The sequence below is a fragment of the Microcebus murinus genome, chromosome X (genome assembly GCF_040939455.1).
Source record: "Microcebus murinus isolate Inina chromosome X, M.murinus_Inina_mat1.0, whole genome shotgun sequence".
Taxonomy (NCBI): Eukaryota; Metazoa; Chordata; class Mammalia; order Primates; family Cheirogaleidae; genus Microcebus; species Microcebus murinus.
In genome coordinates this window covers 11,077,451-11,101,101 of record NC_134136.1, presented here as the reverse complement: position 1 = coordinate 11,101,101, position 23,651 = coordinate 11,077,451, and the positions used below count along the sequence as shown (strand labels likewise).

Genomic DNA, 23,651 nt, shown 5'->3' with positions numbered 1-23,651 from the left:
TTAATGGCTTTGATTTGGTCTAAATTATTTAACAGTTTTAATATGAAATTATGGTCTTGTAGGAATTTGTTAAAACCAGAGTTAAAATAGTATTTTTTCATAGAAAGAATACTGGGCTAGAAGCCTAGAGAATTGTTTTATCCTAGCCCTCCCAATATTTTTTTGGTTACTTCATCTGTAAGATAAGCTTTTTAAATCCAAGAGTCTACACATTGGCAATTACAGTCATGCTTTGCATAACGACGTTTCAGTCAAGGACAGACCTCGTATACAACTGTAATCTCATATGATGATAATAGAACTGAAAAATTCTTATCACCTAGTGACATCGGCCATTGTAACATTAATCACGTGTGCTGATGCTGTTGTTAACCTAATATGCTGCCAGTTGTATAAAAGTATAGCATATATTGATAGGACATAATACTAGATAATAAATGACTATGTTACTAGTTTAGGTATTTACTGTACCATACTTAGAGTGTCCTCCTTCTACTTATAAAAAAGAAGATAACTGTAAAACAACCGCAGGCAGGTCATTCAGAAGATATTGCAGAAGATGGCATTGTTATCATAGGAGATGACAACTTCATGCCTGTTATTGCTCCAGAAGCCCTTCTAATGGTACAAGATATGGAGGTACAAGATGTGGAGGTATAAGACGTGGAGGTGCAAGACAGTGATATTGATGCCTCTGACCCTGTGTAGGCCTGGGCTAATGTGTGTGTTTGTGTTTTAGTTTTTAACAAAAAAGTTTAAAAAGTAAAAATAAATTAAATTTTTTAGAAATACAAGAAAACTTATAGAATAAGGATGTAAATAAAAAATATTTTTGTTTAGCTGTACAATGTGTTTGTGTTTTAAGCTAAGTGTTATTACAGAAGAATCAAAAAGTTAAAAAAAAAAGTCTATAAAGTAAAAATGTTAGAATAAGCCATGAGCCAAGGTGGATGATGGGCAGGATGGAGGAGACCTTCGAGCAGCCCTTGGAGGACACAATGAAGAATCTGTCCATTGTTTGAGTCCTATGTACAGATTCACAAGGACTTTATCTGGGCTGCTGTGGGACCCTGTTGGATGAACGTGCTAGAGAGCTATCTGTTCTAGCCCAGAAAGCAGCTAAGCTAACCTCTGACTCCATTGATTTTCCTGTGGTGTGCCTAGAGTCAGATAATGGGAACATTATGATACAGAAACATGATGCCATCACACTGGTAGTTCACAAAATGGCCTCTTGACATTTCATATGAGTCATCTAGCAGCCTTTCATAAGGACTCTATCATACCTAAGTTAATTATATTATAGCACTACTAAAGTTCCAGCAGTTAGGCTATTCATTTAATGGACATTGGGCACTTTCCTGTTTATTTTAGAGTAAGTTGCTTCTTAACACTCTATGGACTGACCTATCAAGAAAGAAAGGATCATGCTTTGAAGCAGCACTTCCAGGTCACTTTGTATATAAAATTTTGTTATGTTCAATAAATCTGTTTGGAAGGAAAAAAAAGTTACACTAAACTAACGTAAATTTATTATTGAAGAAAGAAAAATATTTATTACAAATTTAGTGTAGCCCTTAGTACTTAGGCTTTAGAAAATCTACAGTAGTGCACAGTAATGTTCCTAGACCTTCACATGCACTTCCTGATAACTCATTGACTCACCTACAGCAACTTACAATCTTGTGAGCTTTGTTCATGGTAAGTGCCCTATATAGGTATATCATTTTTTTCTCTTCTATACCATATTTTATACTGTACCTATTCTGTTTAGATATGTTTATTTTTTAAATTTTTTTTTATTTCAGCATATTACAGGGGTAAAAATGTTTAGGTTACGTATATTGCCCTTGCCCCACCCGAGTAACAGCTTCAAGCGTGTCCATCCCCCAGACGGTGCACACCGCACCCATTAGGTGTGTATATACCCATCCCCTCCTCCCCCTCCCATCTGCCCGACACCCAGTGAATGTTATTACTATATGTACACTTAAGTGTTGATCAGTTAATACCAATTTGATGGTGAGTACATGTGGTGCTTGTTTTTCCATTCTTGTAACACTTCACTTACTAGCATGGGTTCCAACTCTATCCAGGATAATACAAGAGGTGCTATATCCCCATATTTTTGTGGCTGAATAGAACTCCATGGTGTATATATATATATATATATATATATATATATATATATATACACATTTTATTAGTTCACTCATGCATTGATGGGCATTTGAGTTGTTTCCACATCATTTAATTGTGAATTGTGCTGCTATAAACATTCTAGTGCCAATGTCTTTGTATAAAATATCTTTTCTTATTTTGAGTAGATGCCCAGTAATGGGATTGCTGGATCAAATGGTAGTTCTACTTGTATATCTTTGAGGTATCTCCATATTACTTTCCACAGAGGTTGTACTAGCTGGCAGTACAACCAGCAGTGTATGAGTGTTCCCATCTCTCTGTATCCATGCCAACATGTATTGTTTTGGGACTTTTTGATAAAGGCCATTCTCACTGGAGTTAGGTGATATCCTATTGTGGTTTTGATTTCCATTTCCCTGATTATTAGAGATGTTGAGCATTTTTTCATATGTTTGTTCCCCATAAGTCTATCTTCTTTTAAAAAGTTTCTGTTCATGTCCTTTGCCCACTTTTTGATAGGGTTGTTTGATTTTTTTCTTGCTGATTTTCCTGAGTTCTATATAGATTCCAGTTATCAGCCCTTTATCAGATGTGTAACATATGAATATTTTCTCCCATTCTGTAAGTTGTCTGTTTTTGTGATAGTTTCCTTGGCTGTGCAGAAGCTTTTAAATTTGATCAGGTCCCATTTGTTTATTTTTGTTGTTGTTGCTGTGATTGCCTTTGGGGTCTTCTTCATATATTCTTTGCCTAGGCCAGTGTCTGTAAGAGTTGTTCCAACATTTTCTTCTAGAATTCTTATAGTTTCATGCCTTAAGTTTTTAAGTCTGTTATCCAACATGAGTTGATTTTTGTGAGAGGTGAAAGGCGCAGATCCTATTTCAGTCTTCTACATGTAGCTATCCACCATTTATCCCATCACCACTTATTGATTTTTTTCCCCAGTGCATGTTTTTGTCTGCTTTGTCAAAGATTAGATGCTATATGAGGATGGTTTTATATCTGGGTTCTCAGTTCTGTTCCATTGGTCTGTCTCTGTTCTTGTGCTAGGACCATGCTTATTTAGTTACTATATCCTTGTAGTATAGCTTGAAGTCTGGTAAATTGATGTCTCCAATTTGTTCTTTTTGCTTAAGATTGCTTTTGCTATACGGGGTCTTCTCTGTTTCCATTGGAAGCATAGAATTATTTTTTCTTTATGAAAAATGATGTTGGTATTTTAATAGGGATTGCATTGAGTCTGCTTATCACTTTGGGTAGTATAGACATTTTAACATTGTTGATTCTGTCAACTCATGAGCGTGGCATGGTCTTCCATCTATTTACATCCACTGCTATTTCCTCCCTCAGTGTTTTGTAGTTCTCCCTGTAGAGGTCTTTTACCTACTTAGCTAAATATATTCCTAAGTACTTTATTTTCTTTGATGCTGTTTTGAAGGGTATTGATTCTTTGATTTGGTTCTCAGTTTGACTGTTGTTGGTGAATAGGAATGCTACTGATTTCTGTATGTTGACTTTGTAACGTGAGACTTTGCTGAATTTGTTTATCAATCCCAGTAGTCTTATGGCAGAATCTTTGGAGTTTTCTAGATATGTGATCATATTGTCAGCAAAGAGAGTTTGACCTCTTCTGCCCCCATACAGATGCCCTTGATTTGCTTCTCTTGTGTGATTGCTCTGCCTAGGACTTCCAGCACTATGTTGAATAGAAGAGGTAATAGAGGGCAATGGTTAAGTATGTTTAGATACACGAATATCATTGTGTTACAATTGCTTACAGTATTCAGTACAGTAACATGCTGTACAGGTTTGTAGCCTATCAGTCTATACTATGTAGCCTAGGTATATAGTACTAGGCTGTGCCATGTAGGTTTGTGTGAGTACACTCTATGATGTTTTCATGACAACAAAATCACCTAACAGTGTATTTCTAAGAATGGTTCGCCTTTGTTAGTGACACATGACTGTATATATATTTTTATTTCAGTTTAAATAACCCCATCTTAGCATTTCCAGGAATAAGATGAATCTTTATTTTAAAGAAGTTTATGTGATTTTGGACAGGGGTTTTAAGTCCTGTTATAGGAAACTAAACATTATACTTTATCCAATAAACATTTCATTAAAATCATTCATATAACAATCAAAATTCTACAGTAATAGTTTTTCTATTAGGTTAGAACAAAATCAAGCTTGTCATTTATAATGTTTGATTATAAAATGATCATATTTCAATTGTGAGTTAAAACTACTCTTTTTCCATACTTAGGTATTCATAATTTTAATTTATTTACAGTGATTCTTCAAGTGAATATTCTGATTGGACAGCAGATGCTGGAATAAATTTGCAACCACCAAAAAGACAAACAAGACAGGCAACACGGAAAATATGCAGTAGCTCTGAGGAGGAGAATTTGAAGTCACTAGAAGAAAGGCAGAAGAAACCCAAGCAGACTAGAAAGAAGGTTTGTAATTCTATAGTTTGTTTTGTTTTTGTTGCTTTTTAAATTTTTGTTTTTGCTTTTGATACTTGAATATTTAAAAGTATCATTTGACTTTTATCTAAAGATAACATTCTATGTGAGCAGCTAAGTAAATAAATTTAGGTGATTTTTAAACTAAGCAGCTTAAATTCACTTCAAAATGTAAAGTATTTTTGAAATTTTTCTGTTATTAAAGTTAGAGGCTGAAATGTTTTTATCATCATAATTTGTTATTAAAACATTGATAATTATTTATTAAAATATAGCAATGTTCTAAAATAATAAGCTACTATAGTATAAAATTATTATTCTTGTCATGTTACCAGTCATAAATTCTATACATTTTTCATTTGTAACAAGGAAGAGTATTATGTAGGACTCTCATCCCATTCTTTCATGTTTTTATTTCATCTCAGTAACTGTTTCTCTTCCCCACTGTAAATTCATTTAGATTATATAAAGACTTAATCCACGTAACTCTTTGAATTTTAATTAAAAATTATTATATGTATATTCTATAGTCTGTTGCTTTAGTAGACATACTTGTCTTCTTGATTATCACTATTTTATTAGCAAAATGTTGTATTACTTGTATTTGAATTCATGTGGTATTCAAGGGACATGAAGAGTAAGAGTTATGTTTTTTAGATAGTATCTAGTGTCAACTTACTGTGTTATTGTCTGTTACTCAAAGTTGAGCAACTTGATTTTTTATTCGTACAAAAGTTGTATATGATTAATTGTTAAAGGAAAACTATTCAAATTTATATATTTTAGGTTATATTTATAACCTGATATTTTTAATGTTCTCTACCTGCTGTAGTAATACTATTATTCATGTGTTTCTGTATTTGTAAACTATGTTTTATACATATACTGTTCATGTATTTATGTTTTAGAAAGGAGGACTGGTTTCTATGGCAGGTGAGCCCAATGAAGAGTGGTTTGCCCCTCAGTGGATCTTGGATACCATACCTCGACGTTCCCCATTTGTCCCACAAATGGGAGATGAGGTAATTGCTACCTGTTATAACCTTTTTCTTTTGAAGCCTCAAGAGCACTAACTTTAATCAGTCTTAGAACATTTATATTCATAATTCCATTATATATACACTATCTTAGCTGTTCTGCTCATTTCTGTATTTCTTGTGGAAGGTGACTGAACCTTATTAATCTTTGCATCCTTTGTGGGGTCTGGCACAGTGTCTTCAATATATTAGATACTCAATGACCATTGCAATAAATTGATTTGGTTGTGAAGTCGTGAAAGTGATTGGCTTTATATTCATCCGAATGGTCACTTAGTAGAATTGAATGGTAATTTGAGTCCTCATTCATGTTCTAATTTAGTTTTAAAAAATTACAGTGTGATAGAAAATATACCAGAGGATAATTACCCCTTTCAATGTCATTTCACAAACAGGGCCTTCTTACTAAGCCTGTGATTACATAACATACTCATATTTATGATTGGTTAGTCAATAATTAATTAAGATTCTACCTGGTGAAAAAATGTTCATTTTCTTGTGAAAATTATGGTAACATTGGCATGTTTGAGATCTACTTGGCTTGTATAATCTCTTGTATATTGACTAATCATTAATTTTTGAATGATTAAATGTTTACACATAGCTTTTAATTCAAGACCAATAGTAGAAATATAGTATTATCATCACAATAAAAAAGGAACAAAACCTTGCAGATAGGTTATAACAATTTGGGGACAAATAAAAATTCTACTAAATTTTTCTGTAATTGCCTGTTTTGGAGGTCTTAGGGATAGATATCAAATAGCCTCATGAATAAGCAGTTACTGGCTGATTATCTTTGGATATTATTTAAAATGTTTATTTTTACAAGTATGTCTTTTTATAGGTATTGGACTTTTTTTTTTTTTTTTTTTTTTTTTTTGAGACAGAGTCTCACTTTGTTGCCCAGGCTAGAGTGAGTGCCGTGGCGTCAGCCTAGCTCACAGCAACCTCAAACTCCTGGGCTCCAGTGATCCTTCTGCCTCAGCCTCCCGGGTAGCTGGGACTACAGGCATGCGCCACCATGCCCGGCTAATTTTTTATATATATATCAGTTGGCCAATTAATTTCTTTGTATTTATAGTAGAGACGGGGTCTCACTCTTGCTCAGGCTGGTTTTGAACTCCTGACCTTGAGCAATCCGCCCGCCTCGGCCTCCCAAGAGCTAGGATTACAGGCGTGAGCCACAGCGCCCGGCCAGGTATTGGACTTTTTAGCAATGCTTGTTTGCATTGTTACTATCAATAAACATGTTCTGATGAATACTATATTAAAAATTTAGAGAAGTTTTAACTTTCTTTCATATCCAAAGTTACTATTTCTTATTTTTATTGCCTTTCTTATGGAGGCATAAGAGGGGTAATGTTGAATTAATCTTAGAAGACTTTATAGAACAAAATAAGAAATCTGTGTACTCTAAGATCTGATGAGATTCCTCTATTCTATAGGACCATTTTTCTCAGTTTGTACTTTGGTGGGATCACTTTCTATCTATTTTGTTAGTTACTACATCCTTATATGCTTCAAGACTAATGTGTATTAGGTGAAGAAAGTTCTTCAGGTAATAAGGAAGGTGCATAAGTGAATAGTCAATATGTCAGTTAGAGAATCTTAAGGAACCCATAAGGGCAAAAATGTGCTATTTATATAATTGATTTCTTAATGACAGCATTACTTTTTACTTCACCTTAATATTAAGCCTTCATTATTTTCCATAGAATGCCCGTACTCATGATCATTGCATCTCAAAATGCTCATTTTCAAGGTCTAACTCAAATGCCAACTTCTTCTACATGTCCGCCCTGTTTTTATTTACCTGTCTCTCCTTTCTCATGAGTTTTTCTACCTAACTTATTTCTATCTTCTCATATAAGTGTTATAGTTATATTTCTACATGTGTGTCTATATCTTTGAGGGAAATGGTTTTACTTTTATGCCTTATCACACAGTACTCAGTACCTTGTACATAAATGTCCAATGATCAATGTTTCTTGAGTACAGGAAATGAATATATAATAAAGGATATCTTAATAATATGCTTATTATTAGTCTTTTAACTCCTACAATTATTTTATTAATATTTACTAATATTTAAACCTTTTTCATTTTCTAGTCCTATTTTTAGCCATTTGAAATTCTGATGTAGACAATGTTGATTATTAAAGTATCTCAGCGTATTTTTAAAATCTCATAATATGGTATTTTTATGTTATTTTTCTTTATTTACTTATCTCTACCACCACTTTTAAACTATTGAGGGAAAGAAACTAAGAAACCTTTTTCAATAAATTTAGAATATGATAGTAAATGCTGTCTTAAAGAGCCAAAGAATCTTACTTGAATTCATTTTCCTTCCATACTATGCCAGTTCTAACATGAATTCTTACATGTCTTACTTTTGTTCTGAAATTACTTAATTTAGTAGCCTGTGATTTGTACTATTTATATAAAATGTGTAGGCTGAGTATTAAAATGTTGATATTTAGAATGTCAGTTACAATTTAAAATATAGTACAGTCGTTCTTCACTCTCCATGAAGGATTAGTTCCAGGAAACCCCTCAGATACTAAAGTGCACAGATACTAAAGACCCTTATATAAAATGATGTAGTATTTGCATCTATGCACATCCTCATGTCTACTTTAAATGATTTCTAGATTACTTATAATTTCTAATATAATATAAATGCTATGCAAATAGTTCTTTTATTATATTGTTTTATATTTCTATCATTTTTATTGTTGTTTTTGAGACACAGTTTTGCTCTGTTGCTTGGGCTAGAGTGAGTGCCGTGGCATCAGCCTAGCTCACAGCAACCTAAAACTGCTTGGCTCACATGATCTTTCTGCCTCAGCCTCCCAAGTAGCTGAGACTACAGGCATGAGCCACCACACCCGGCTAAATTTTTGTTTCATTTTTAGTTGACTGGCTAATTTTTTTTCTATTTTTAGTAGAGGTGGAGTCTCGCTTTTGCTCAAGCTTGTCTCAAACTCCTGAGCTCAAGCAATCCTCCCGCCTTGGCCTCCCAGAGTGCTAGGATTACAGGCATGAGCCACCATGCCTGGCCCCCCCCAAATAATTTTGAGCCAAGGTCAGTTGAATACACGGATATGGAACCATGGATGTAGATTGTCCACTGTACTTTAAAATATCACCAGCTTTGTGTACATTTGTCAGGAGTCTGTTTCTTCAAAAGATTTATGTAGCTGTTTGGGAAAAAGGACTGCGTTTGCAGTGTTCATGTAATGTGCTAGTTAGCACAGAGCTACGTAGGCACAAGCACTGAATGAATATCATTGGATAGGGGAAAGTACCTTTATTTTATAAAGTTTTTCAAGTATCTGAAGAATGGAAAAACAAACATCACATGTACTCACTATTAAATTGTAACTAACCAAAGAGCATACATGTACACAGAGGGAGTAAAACTCAGTGGAAATCAACCTGGAAGGAGGGGGGAAGAGGGAGGAGTAGAGAGGGCAAAAACCTACCTAATTGGTACACTGAACACTATTTGGGTGATAGCTGGGACTCAAGCATTACGAAAGTTATCCCTGTAACTTAAAACATTTATATCCCCTTAATATTTTGAAATTTAAAGAACCCAATAATTATAATTATTTGTTTTCTGCAAACAGAAGAGAATGTTTTTAAGGGTGTATATTAGGAATATAAAGTTGTTAAATAGGTTGTTTAATACCTTATATGTTCTGTTTTAGCTTATCTATTTTAGGCAAGGACATGAAGCTTATGTGCGGGCTGTAAGGAAATCAAAAATATACAGTGTTAATATACAAAAACAGCCGTGGAACAAAATGGATCTCAGGGTAAGTTTACCAAATTCATAAGTTATGTAATTGAGGCAGCTTTGGAATTAGGTTAGTTTTCCAGAGGCTTTTCCTCAGTTTCATGCATATTTCACTGTTGATGTGTGTCCAAGATAACATGATGTACGAAACTCTTGTAGAGCTGAGTGTTATGGGTCACATTTTATGTTTCCCCAAATTTGTATGCCATCTATTGTCTTGATTATTTCACTTAATTTCCTTCAAGTTTCATATCCTCTACTCTACCATTCCATAATTAGTGTGAAGCAGGAGTTCCCCTTTATGGATATTTCTTTGTCAGCAACTCTGTACATTCTGGAGGCTCTATAAACTGAGTTTGTGAACTACAAACACTCTCAAGGTTCTGGCAGCTTTGGTATATATTAAATGTCATAAATTGGAAGAAACTTAGAAACCTGTGGTGCTTCATGGAATAGTTCTTTTGATATAGTATCCACATAGCTGCCTGACTGAGTAAAACAGATATGTATATTTTATGGAGAAGGATTTTATGTCAATAAAAATATATAATTTTATTCATTCATTCATTCATACATGTATATATACAGACAAACATGGATATACGTACCATCATTTCTACTTAGGTTTATATGTGTTTTGTTTTTCTGAACAAGAGACTAAAAGGCAATTTTATGATGGTTTTCCAGGTATGAAGGGTTGTTGGGTGATGATGTTTAGCAGGAAGTATTTAAGAGATAATCTGTACTTTTACTGAAATAAAGATTTAGTTTAGACATTTGTGAAAATTTTTATTAATGTTATAGTGTGCTAAAATATCTTATCAAGTGAGATTTACATAATCTTCTCCTGCGATAGGGATGGCTACCATCTATTCTGAATCAGGTAATACTTGAGTTCTTTTTTAGAATCAGAGGAATGAATAAAATATATAATTTCTTATTTTTAATCCTAACCCTGTGGTTCTTAGAAATTGTAGGAAATAGCATGTGTGTGGTGAAAGAGTCTAGGCTTTTGAATAAGACCTAGATTTCAGTCCCAGCTCTGCTATAGGCTAGTTTATAACTTTAAGCAAGTCACTGTACCCATTAAGATCAGTTTTATCATCTGTTAAATATGACTCATAATCATCATGTAAGGTTTTTGTAAGATAGTATGATAGGCATTCTAAAATGTAAGTCCTCTCTCCAAACGTATACACATACATATATAAATGTGAAAAAATATAATACTTATTTTATTTTTGCTACAGGAGTGATTTTTAACCAGACAGAGCATTGTAACACCCTGGAGAGTTTTTTCAGAATATGTGTGGCTGGCCTATACTTTACAGACTTACAAAATTTGATTCTATAGGAGGAGGGTTTAGGAACATAAATTTGGAACCACAGGGCATTCTGTTGTCTCTCCTTGCTTTAGAGCCCTGTACTAAATTACAACCTGCTATTAAGTGTCAAGAGCCACGTCTTATTACTTTTAACACTCAGTGTAATGTCTAGTATTTGGTAGGTATTCAAATAATTCTTAAATTGTTCAAGTAATAATGAAATAGTATGGGAATATTAAGTAGTTATTGATATTGAAAGTAACAATTTATTGGTATTCTCATGAATAGGAACAAGAGTTTGTTAAGATTGTAGGAATCAAATATGAGGTTGGACCCCCTACACTGTGCTGCTTGAAGCTTGCATTTCTGGACCCTATTTCAGGCAAAATGACTGGAGAATCTTTTTCCATTAAGTGAGTAGCTATCTCTGTGTGTGTGTATGTGTGTCTGCTTATTTTAATACCTATTGTATATGGTATTTTCTGCAGAGTACAGGGCTCAATGGGAGAGGAAACACTGTAGGACTACTACTACAGGATTTACAGTTACAAAGACCAGTGTTTAATTCTTTGTTTGTTTCTCCATTTAATTGCTATATATGCAATACAGATGGATAGATAGATAGATCCATGAGCAAGTTATTTAACCTCTCTGAATTCATATCCCCATTTGCAAAATGGAAATACTATTATCTTCCTTGGGATTGTTGGGAGGAATCAAAGAAAACCTTTATGAGTGACTAATGGTATACCTGAAACATGCTATTTGTTTTTATTTCTGTTAATAATAAGAATAATAAGCCAGTGGGTTGTTTCTTAAAGTTGAGTTTAAAGAGATTAAGGAACATCACTTCATAGTCTTCTTAAAATGTTCTTGATATAAAATACCTCATATTAAGCTTTAAAAACTTTTATTGGCATCTTTTTTATTTTTAAAGTAATACAGTAGTATGCAGGGTACTCCCAAATAGATCAGAGCAGGTAATGTTTAAATAAAGACATTTCTGGGATCTGACTGTGAAGTTTCTGAAATTTTGCTTAATGACTCCACATTAAACATACATCCTTGGATATTTAGTAATATAATACTGTTTTATCTTTATATTGATTCACATGTGCTTTATTTTCTGTACAGGTATCATGACATGCCAGATGTCATTGACTTCCTTGTGCTACATCAGTTTTATAATGAAGCCAAAGAAAGGAACTGGCAGATTGGTAAGTGTAGAATTGTCATTTAATGACTATTAAGCTTGAAGTAGAGTAGGTAACTTTTTAACTATGATTTAACAGAAAGAAATTAGTTTAACACTGAAAAAGCCTATCAGCCAAACTAGAAAAATCACATTAAAATTTCCTTTTCAGTTAGGTTTAGGTAGCTCTATGCATATTATGTGTGACGTATAATCTCTAAACCTTCTGTAAATACCTACTATATTAGTATACAAATCTGAATTAAAATAAAATTCTCAAATGTCAATTGCCCTAATATAGAACACTTTACATTTGTGCTCTTAAACAGATTATTACTTATGATTTGTTTCCTTCCTGCCTTCCTGCATCTCTCCCTTTCTTTCTCCCTCCTTCCCTCCATCATTTACTCCCTCTCTCCCTTTTTCCCTTTCTCCCTTCCTCTTTCAGTCTCTCTTTTTCCCTTCCTTCTTTTCCCTTCCTTTTCCCTTTCTTTGATTATAAAAAACAGTATAATAATAATGGGAAGAAGAAATTTTTAATGGTAAAGAAATTTGCTTATAGCTCTATCGTTATAATACAGAACATAAGGATTTTAAAACTATTGGTTTTTTTTTGCACATTTACTTGTATACACTTGAATTTTTAAAAGGTATTTGTAACTATAATAAATACATAATTTTGGAAGGATGGGGCCTCTCAGCCTGACTTGGAATCTTGGCCCTGGAACTTACTAGCTATGTGATCTTGGACAAATTTTTAGCCTCTCTGTACTTTACTTCCATTATCTTTAAAATGGTTATCATATCAGTAAACCCTTGTAAGGCCTATGTGAACAATAAATGAGATAATATAAAGAAAACACTTATAATGATACCTGGTACATAGTCAACACTATGTACATATTTGCTATCAGTATATTTAAATTCACCTTTGTTATGCATAAGAAATATTTTTGTTCATAATGGTTTGGTTCTGTCATCTTAGCTATTTAAAGGCAGAAAACTAGTATGGAGACTTTTTAAAATTTATTTATTAAAAAAATCTTTTTAAGTTTAGAGAGACCTATAATATGTTGCTTAGGCTGGCCTCAAACTCCTCTGAATTTAAGCAGTCCTACCTCAGCCTCCCAAGCAGCTGGTACTTCTAATGTGTACCACTGTGCCTACCTGAAGAGATTTTTAAAGTCACAAAAGAAGAAAGAAACAACTGTATTAATATACATATACATTAAAATAAGGAATATGCCTGAAGATGATGCCAAAAAAAAAGTTAAAGTATGTTTGTTAGCATTTATTTAAGAAGACATGGATATATGTGATTTGTTTTGAAAAGATTTCTACAACTTGAAAATCAAAATACTTGAAGAGGGTAAAATATGAAATTCACTTATCTGGAAAATTCAGATCGAAACTTCTGACAATGCTACATACAATGATAGTTCTGTATTCAATAAAAAGTAGCAATTTCGAGTAGGAACAGTATTAATATTCTCAAGAGCACCCTTTTAAGAATTTTTTCAAACATTATAGGTGATAGATTCCGCAGTATAATAGATGACGCCTGGTGGTTTGGGACTGTGGAAAGTCAGCAGCCTTTTCAACCAGAGTATCCTGATAGTTCTTTCCAGTGTTACAGTGTACAGTAAGTATGGTTAGGGTCTTTTATGCCTGATATAATGTTACAGTAGTATATTGATTGACTTTCAATAGACTCTACCAGGAATAATACCTTTTTATCTGACTTAGCTAGTCTCACAATACCTATACCTGTAAGGAAGAAATTTTATGGTATAACCTTTTGGCTAAAATGAAGAACAAAAGACTAATTTCTACCTCCCTTATTGTCTACATTTCCCTTCAGAATTTCTATTTTATACAAGAATTGTAACTATTTTTTCATGGAGAATACTCAAATTCATTTAATGATGAAAGTAATTGTTAAAACAGGAATAAAGCAATGAATATTTGTACCTAGTCTTTTATTTAATGGTATGAATTCTAGACAAAGATGATTGTATGATGTTTGGAGGTACTATTTGTCTAAAATATTTACTTTAATTTTTGGCATTCCATATTTAAGATTCCTAATGAATGAAGCCCTCAAGAATGATAGAAGAAATATTTATTCTGTGAGGATTGATTTTTTTTTTAAGTCTCCATATTAACTAAGAGTAGGCTTACTGTCCTCTAAGTTTCATAGTGATGGGCCATGTTTTCTCTATTTTCTCTATTAAGGGTTTATTATCTTTATGTAAGCAGAGTTATACTTTAGAGGAAACTGTGTTGCTCTTTTCCAAATTTCACCCCCAAAAGTCATGCAAATTATGCTAGTATATGAAAGTAAGTACCATGTAAATTTGATTTGTGTCTTATTATTTTTTAATAGCTGGGACAATAATGAGAGAGAGAAAATGAGCCCCTGGGATATGGAGCCAATTCCAGAAGGAAGTAAATATGCTTTTAAAAATTAATTATAATTTTTTTAAAAGTAAAATGACAATAGCATGATATTAGAAATTAATTATTTCTGATTTTTTTAATTTTATACCTAGCTGCCTTTCCAGATGAAGTTGGTGCTGGTGTTCCTGTGTCCCAGGAGGAACTGACTGCTTTGCTATACAAACCCCAGGAAGGAGAGTGGGGGGCTCATTCCAGAGATGAGGAATGTGAACGAGTTATTCAGGGCATCAACCACCTTCTTTCCCTGGGTACGATAATGTGAAAAAATATTACAAGCATGGAAGGAAGCTGGGGAACCCAGTAGAATTTTAAGTTCTACAAAAGAAAATACAGTTTTTCCCTGTACACTTCACTTTTAACTCAAGAAGCATAGTGATTCTAGTTTTAATATTAATATTTTTATATGCTTGGCCAAAGTATTATAATAACTGATAAACTTTTTCAACACTCTGGGGGATAAGAGCTAAGGCAGGCATGTAAGTGTCTTTTTCTTTCTTGAGCCATTTTGGCTCTCTAGCTATTCCCTGAGCCGGGCTTTGGATGGGTTCCTTGGTAAGGACAGTGGGTGAGTAATGTATTTTACCCACACAAATAGTTATATTTCCTAAAATATATCTCTTGAGAAGTTTGGCAATTTTCCAGGAAAAACATGGGCATCTGAAGTTAAACACAGTGTTCTGTTAATTTTGTTTTGTTTTACCTGATTTGAACTAGTTTATCATGCATGATTCATAGATATTATGTCTAAATAAAAAGAACATAATGTTTGTATAATTGAATCATCATTGTTTTAGAAATGTAGTATATTGCCTTCCCTTCTTGTTTATATGTTAATTATTGTTTATTAACATGAAATGTTAATATCCTTTATAGCTACCTTTTTTGATTTGGGTAATTCTTTAGATTTTGCCAGCCCTTTTGCTGTTCCAGTGGATCTCAGTGCCTACCCCTTGTATTGTACTGTAGTTGCTTATCCGACTGACCTCAACACCATCAGGCGACGGCTTGAAAATCGCTTTTACAGGTCAATTTAATTTTATCATTTATTAATAAAATTCATAGTTTTATGGCTTTTGCTTTCCTTTCTGAATCTGTGTTTTCATAGTATAAAATTAGCATCCAAAAGACCTATACCAAAATTTCTTCTAAAATTTGGAGTGCTAATGTCCCTTTATTCAGAAGATTCTCACTCTTCCAAGGTAAAAAAAGGAGGTAGGGAAGAAAGGCAGAGAGGAAAATAAGGGTAGCACAAATCCTTTGTAAAACAAAAACTATAGTTGACTTTAGTTTATTAAGGACATATTAAGTGGTTTATGGATTCATCATGATTAAGGTGTGACAGATTTGGAACATATTTAAATCTTCTGTTGGGAATTAGGCAGCAGTTAATTGGATTTAATTGCCAGCTCTGAAATATACATAGGAAAAGAGCTAAGTTATTTTTTCCTTGGTTGGGAGGGGGATGGTTATTGGAGGACTGTGGAGGGCACCTCTTGGTCTCTCTCATCTGAGTCTACTACTAAACATGGTATTCCATGAACTGGTTAATCTGCCCCTTGTGATTGAGAATTGGATGCATTTTTATAATATTATATATTATTTGATTAAATAGTATATATAAAAAATAACTAGATAAAAATCTGTCATTTTCTACAATCTTGTCTTTTTTTCTTGTTCTTCTTGGCTCTTCCCTTGAAAGCTAAATTATACATTCTTTTGATTTTATCAAAATACTTTTTATTTATTTTTTTGTTTCTTTTTTTGTCATCATTTTACCCATAATGCCCTAAGTCTGTTCTATTCCAAGTTTAATGTACAATCCAGTGGTTCAGAATTCCTGCCTGTGCTTCTGATACTATATCATCCTTTTTTAGTGCACATCAGTCACACATATATATTGAGTTATGTACATATATATGAACAACTTTGACATACTATAATTAGGTGCCTAGTAGTTCTATATTGTATAGTCCTAGAATATACTTTAAATATATCAGCCAAGGCTAATGTAGGGCATTTTTTCTTTCATAGGAGAATATCAGCATTAATGTGGGAGGTACGCTATATTGAACATAATGCCAGGACTTTTAATGAGCCAGACAGCCCTATTGTTAAAGCAGCAAAAATTGTAACTGATGTATTACTTCGATTTATTGGGTAAGAAGCAGTTTTAACTTCCACAGAGGCTAACTTCTGGTTTTTTAAAAATTATTTTTAAACATTATTGAACATTATTACTGAAATTATTAAAATGACATATTTTGTTTCTTAGGGATCAGAGCTGTACTGATATACTAGATACTTATAATAAAATTAAAGCAGAAGAACTAAACAGTACTGATGCAGAGGAGGTAAGAATCACAGCATGATTAATAGGAATAAATTCCTTTTCTGTTATTTGAAGTACCGTGTTATGTGTGAATGTTTTAATTGGCTATAAGTAGCAAAACAGGTTTTTGAAAGCTGGCTGAATACTTGCATCTGTTTATATTAAACTCTTTAACTCGTCCTTTTTTTTTTTTTTTTTTTTTTTGAGACAGAGTCTCGCTTTGTTGCCCAGGCTAGAGTGAGTGCCATGGCATCAACCTAGCTTACAGCAACCTCAAACTCCTGGGCTCAAGCGATCCTCCTGCTTCAGCCTCCCTAGTAGCTGGGACTACAGGCATGAGCCACTATGCCCGGCTGATTTTTTCTTATATATTAGTTGGCCAATTAATCTCTTTCTATTTTCAGTAGAGACGGGGTCTCGCTCTTGCTCAGGCTGGTTTTGAACTCCTGACCTTGAGCAATCCGCCCGCCTCAGCCTCCCAGAGTGATAGGATTACAGGCATGAGCCACCGCCCCCAGCCTAACTTGTCCTTAGATTGTATATAGCAACAATATAGTAGTATTACAAGGTTTAGTCAGAGACAGGTGGCCAGTCATAACTATTTTACTTAGTGGGTTTAAGTAATGAGAAATCAATACTTTTATTTTCTAGCCCTTAAAAATAAGACAAAGCACTCAATATTTTAATAGAATGTACAATGTGGGTTGCTTCAGTGATACATGCGTGGAGGGCCCCAATTTCACCACAGTGCAATATATCAATATAACAGAATTGCACTGGTACCCCATAAATATACATAATACAGATAAAACATAAATGGGGGAAAAAACAGACAAAAAAATTAAAAGAATGGTTAGTTGATGGAAATTTCATTAAGTATTTTACTTTCTATACATTATATGTAAAATATTAAAGAATTTTAAAATTACAGATTTGAAAGTTAAATTTTTAGTTTTCATGGAATCGCTATTTGATTTCCTTTATGGAATTTACAAACATAAACCAATCTTTTCTGAATGAAAATGGAATTAGTACTCTCAGCAGACTCTCACATATCTGATTTCCCCACCCATCTATGTTTCTAATCTACATAAAACCATATTGCACTGGAGGTTATAATAGAAACAAATACCAAGATAAGAGTATGGAATAATAGTAGAAAGTGATAATTCAAAAATCTTTACTGAAAAAGAATTCATCTCAGGGATAATTGAATCAAATGTGCTAGATTCTTTTGCAGTAGCATAAGATATTTTATATATTCATATTATTTATACTGATAATCTCCAAAATGGTAAGCCTTCAGTGTTATTTTTATTCTTTCATGAAAATGTATCTGACTATTCAATGTTATAAGTATTATATATTACTGGAGTTAAATGTTATTTATATAATAATAATACAGTACACCAACTAGATATTTACCTCTTGAAACCTAAGAAAAATGTATAATTAATATTCCTTATATTTTATTATATATTCCTTATATTTTCTCTGACCTTTCACATAAATGTATTTTTTTTTTTTTTTTTGAGACAAAGTCTCGCTTTGTTGTCCAGGCTAGAGTGAGTGCCGTGGCGTCCTAGCTCACAGCAACCTCAAACTCCTGGGCTCCAGTGATCCTTCTGCCTCAGCCTCCCGGGTAGCTGGGACTACAGGCATGTGCCACCATGCCCGGCTAATTTTTTATATATATATCAGTTGGCCAATTAATTTCTTTCTATTTATAGTAGAGACGGGGTCTCGCTCTTGCTCAGGCTGGTTTTGAACTCCTGACCTTGAGCAATCCGCCCGCCTCGGCCTCCCAAGAGCTAGGATTACAGGCGTGAGCCACAGCGCCCGGCCCACATAAATGTATTTTAACTTAGGATTTGATGAAGCAAGAATTTCTCCTCAGAGTAGGATTATTTGGGTTAAACTAGAAAAATTAAGTAAAAATGTAGTTTCACAGCTTTATTTTATTAGAAAGGAGTACCAATAGCTCATGAGCTACTTTTCTTTCCTCCTAGGCATTATCTAGGTGCTTCATCATCATCGGTGGTACCTGGGCCTTGATTATTTGAATTAAAAAACTGTCCCTCAGAAAGAGATTTAATTGTATCTTAGGTTATAATACACATGTATATTTTCCTTTTAGAAAAGAGATCCATTTTTGAAATAGCAATGGTTTAATGATGAATAATTAATAATTATAGTATATTAAATAAGCATGTCATATAGAATAAGGTTTTTTAAAAATACTAATACTTAGGCAAACTTAGCAGATGACAATTACTGCACTTTTCCTTCGTTTCCTGTTCTGATTTAAAGAGAAACTTTGTTTAACTTTTCTTCTTTCAGTATATTTTCCAGCTTGTGCACAGCATATTGGGAAAGTTTGGAGTGAGTCTCTCTGTAGCCTTTGTTCTGCTGCCTGCTCCAATGAGGGAAAGTTCATTGTGATTATATTTGCCATTTATTTGTAAATGTCTATCTAACTTGAAAGACTTTGAATGTCACTTAACGTCTTCTCCTACTCTTCCCTTTTAATTTAGGATATAGAAATGGTTGATTTAGATTCAGATGGCCCTGGTACTTCATCTGGAAGAAGGGTGAGTAAACAAATGAATTCTTGAGAAGAAACATTTTTAGGTTTCCTGTGTTGGGGGATCCCTAAGACCAACTTCATGTTTGGAAAGTTGCTAGAAGGACTCTTGGAACTAAGTATATAGTTATACTCATGGCTAAGATTTATTACAGCAACACAGTAAGGGTACATAGCTGGATCATAGGGGAAAAAACACAGGCAGAGTCTAGAGGACTCTGCATATAGGCTTCTTTATGCTCCCTCTTTCTCTTGTGAGGGGTCACATATCACCCTCTTACCCCAGCAATGAAAATGTAGCAAACGTGTGTGTAGAGACTCAATTCCCAAGGATTTTATTGGGGTTTGGTTTTATTTATTTATTTTATTTTAGTTTATTTTATTTATTTATTTATTTTTTAATTGGGGTTGGGTTATATAGGTACCTTCTGACTGATGCATGCCAAGATTCCAGGCTCTCAGAAGGAAAGCAGGCATTCAGCACAAATTACATATTTATACCATCTAAGTACAAGTCTACTGTGTTTTCCCCAAAATAAGACAGGGTCTTGTATTTATTTTTCCTCAAGAAGACATCCTAGGGCTTATTTTCAGGGTATGTGTTATTTTTTTTAGGTATGGTACAACAATCTACATTTATTCAAATATAGTTTAGTCGTCTACTTCTGGAACATCATCATAACTCTCCAAACACCAAATTCCATTCTGAATTTCTTGTGACTCTATTTCCTTTAGAACCATTGGCCCCAAACTCTCATGTCAAGCAATAGAGCTCTCATGGAGCAGATGAAAAGGGCTGCTCATCTTCTTTCCCGCTCCTCGACGAAATGCATGGGTTGTGCAGATATGCTGCGTAGCCACGCCTATCACTAGGTCTTATTTTCAGGGTAGGGCTTATATTGCGCAAATGCTTAGAAATCCTGCCAGGGCTTATTTTATGGGTAGGTCTTATTTCGGGGAAACACGGTAGGTACAGTAAACTCTCTTTATAATTTAGGTAACCTTACAAGTTCAAAGTTTCCAAATGTCAGCCGAGGGCCAGCCTTGTAAGAAAACCCTGATAATGATAGGACTCAGGCCTGTTATGTTAACTCTTTTCTGCAGACTTTTCCTCTATTATAATTAGATATATAGTTGATTTATATAAGGAACAATATCTTTTAAAATACTGAAAGAGACCCTAACAAAAGACACCAAATGGTGAAGAACAGAACGTATCATGACCACAAAGGATTTCATATATATTAAAAAAAAAATGTTCAACTGTTGTTTTGAGAAAATTATAGTGCCATTGTCAAGTATACTTAACTCCCAGCAAATATTAAGGCAATATAAATATTAACCTGGTAGAAGAAAAAAGCACTTTAAATGCTTTTAAGATAGCTTATAAGATAGCAGCTTATATGCTTATAAGATAGCAGCTGCTCTATCTTATACATTTTATTAACATTAGGGATACATGAGAAAATAAAGAGTTTCAGAAAAGAGCTTTTTGGTATAATTCTATTAAAATCTATAGGTCAAATGCCGAGGCAGAAGACAGTCTTTAAAGTGTAATCCTGATGCTTGGAAAAAACAATGCAAAGAACTGTTGAGCCTCATTTATGAACGTGAAGACTCAGAGCCATTTCGACAGCCAGCTGATCCTCTTTCTTACCCAGTAAGCATACAGTTGTTGAAATAATTGCTAGTATGATAATTTCCCATAAGTGTCCATACTAACGTTTAGTTAAGAGCAATTTTTCCTCTCCCTCTCTTTCTCCCTCCTTCTCTCCCAATCTTTGAATTGTAAAAGTGAGTGGCATAATTAGTTATGACCTTTTAAAATGCTTGGCATGTACTTAGTGTATAAATTATTCAGTTGGAAACCAAATTCTAATCAAAATTTCTTTGCTATTCCTTCTTGATTTTACTTCATGCATTTCTTTAATACATTTTACTAACTTCTAATGTACTTTTATACATTTTATACACTTGATGACATATGTTAGTCCTATTTAATTTATACTAAATGTGTTATCAATATGGTCACACAAACTAACCAACATACCAGTATTACTTTTCAACAAAGATAAATGAACGAGAACTTAGATTATAGGATTCCTTTTCTAGGAATATATCTATTTATATGTTTAATTACCCTTTAGTATAGATAGCAAGTCTATTTTAACTTTTTCAGAGTAAAGGTACAGCAGTATTTCAGAAATACATCAGACCATCATCTGAGCTTAATATAAATCAGTATTCTTCTCTGTATACACAGGTCTCAGTTGGGAAAAAATATTAAAATAAGGAAAAAGATTATGTTCAACAGAGCTTGTTTTGTTTGTTTGTAGGGAGTTGGAGTCGAAAAAATTAGTCCTGTGTTTTTCGTAGCAGAGGAGAATGGTGAATGTAGAATTATTTCACCTTAAAGTACAGCAAATAAAATAATAATTCCTATTTATGGACCTTTGAGCCTTAACTCATAATTGTATTACAAGTCTTGATATTTTGTCGTGGTGCTCTAGAAACACAATATATGCTTTTTACCTGCATAGGGCTTTCAAGAGCAAGATGGGGAATCCTCAGAGTCAGTTGTTGCAGAAAGACAAGATCCATCTCTTTCTGAGGTAGGCCTGGTTAGTAGTCTCTCTTTTTTTAATTTCTGAATATTACAGGGGTACAAACACTTTGGTTACATAAATTGCCTTTACACTGCCAGAGTCACAGCTACAAGTGTGCCCATCCACCAGACAGTGTGCACCACACCTGTTAAGTATGAGTTTACCGATCCCCACTTCCTCCCCATCTGCCTAATACCCAATGAATGTTACCTCTGTATGTGCATATATGTTGATCAATTAGTACCAATTTAATGGTGAGTATATGTGGTGTTTGTTTTTCCATTCTTATGATACTTAGAAGAGTGGGCTCCAGCTCCATGCAGGATAACACAAGAGGTAGTTCACCATTCTTTTTTAATGGAAAAGACATACTGGTTTTTGTGTTTTTAAAAATCTCCATACTGTACATCAACCTTTCATAATTTGTTAAAACTGCCTTCTAACTCTACTCACTTTCTTTTTCCTTTTTCCTTTCCTTCTTTTTCTTTTACCTTTATTTCATTTTTCTTGGTCATTTAGTTTTTAATCAACATGTGTTCTCAGGTTTGTTCTTTGTGGCATCCTCCTAAATGTTCATTTGTTCATATAGATCTAAAGCTGCTGCAGACTAGAAAATATCAGTGACATAATATAATCATGTCTCTGTTGCAGCGTATGATTCCTACTGGGACTTTATTCAGTAGACAGGCTGAGTCTTTTGAGTTTTGGACATCATATTATACAGATTCCAACATTTTTCCTTTATGAAAATCTTAATGTTTCATAAGCTATACTGTGTTGGAATACACTTTTGGTTTTCTGTGATTTAAGAAAATAAGATGTATTTGGAGCAATAGTGATTTCTCTTATTTTCAAAAATATTTTTTCTCTCTTTGTAATGCCTTTTCTCTGCTCCTTCTCCTGTTTTGTATTGTTTTTTTTTTTTTGGTTTAGTCTTTGAAGGATATGTAGAGATTTTACTTTTTAATGACTCTAAATAAGATAAGGGATCTAATACTGAATATACTTTTCACTCTGAAACTTATTTATTGAAGGTTATAGCATATATAGTTATAAATTTCATATAAAATTCCATATGATAACCCTAGGAAAATATTAACTAGACTTGAAAGATTTAGGTTAAAACGAAATCTTCTCTTTTTCCTAATTAAAATCTAATTCTGGACCTATGAGATGGAAGACCTTACACAAAGCAAAAGTATCACATTGATTAAAACACAAAAGTGAGAGAAGCACAAACATAACCAATTTGACTTTGACCTAAAATGACATTTTAAGTAGAATGTTCTCGTAGCTGGAAATCTTGGAAATATGTAGCTAATTTATGTAATGAAGCTATTTAATTATATGTGAATAATTCAATTTTCTACTCTCATTAAGTGGTTTGCCAGGGTTTTGGAGGTTATATCAGCCTTTTAGCAAGAAATGAAATTCCATATTATGGGCTCTGTAGAGATGAAGCCAGTGGCTATGGATTTTTTCTTCTGTCTCTTCAGAATTCTTTATGGTTAGTGATGGATGTGTGAGGGCTAAGGCTCTCCCACAGACCTTCGCTGTAGTTATGAGACACCAAAAGATGGTTTGGGGTTGGGGGGAAGGTAGTTGGCAGATTGAAAAGCAATGTATATATTTTATGGTGGATTGTATCAGGAGGTGATGCAAATCTCAGTCCCATTACATTGTTTAGTATTGTT

General features: G+C 33.5%; 1 protein-coding gene and 1 pseudogene across 2 annotated transcripts in view; both read left to right on the top strand.

Moving 5' to 3' along the window:
- On the top strand, positions 1–4,431 carry LOC142865855 (ragulator complex protein LAMTOR5 pseudogene; annotated as a pseudogene).
- The window catches only part of BRWD3 (bromodomain and WD repeat domain containing 3), a 161,700-nt gene that overhangs the window by 112,756 nt on the left and 25,293 nt on the right, over positions 1–23,651 (top strand). For both annotated transcript variants that reach the window (XM_012790329.3, XM_075999313.1), the window contains 14 exons: positions 4,439–4,607; positions 5,525–5,638; positions 9,373–9,480; positions 11,075–11,199; positions 11,921–12,003; positions 13,509–13,620; positions 14,365–14,426; positions 14,531–14,686; positions 15,342–15,462; positions 16,470–16,595; positions 16,711–16,789; positions 19,302–19,358; positions 20,871–21,011; positions 21,892–21,963. In XM_012790329.3, coding sequence (XP_012645783.2) covers positions 4,439–4,607; positions 5,525–5,638; positions 9,373–9,480; positions 11,075–11,199; positions 11,921–12,003; positions 13,509–13,620; positions 14,365–14,426; positions 14,531–14,686; positions 15,342–15,462; positions 16,470–16,595; positions 16,711–16,789; positions 19,302–19,358; positions 20,871–21,011; positions 21,892–21,963 — 1,525 coding nt within the window. The remainder of the gene's footprint in view (positions 1–4,438; positions 4,608–5,524; positions 5,639–9,372; positions 9,481–11,074; positions 11,200–11,920; positions 12,004–13,508; positions 13,621–14,364; positions 14,427–14,530; positions 14,687–15,341; positions 15,463–16,469; positions 16,596–16,710; positions 16,790–19,301; positions 19,359–20,870; positions 21,012–21,891; positions 21,964–23,651) is intronic.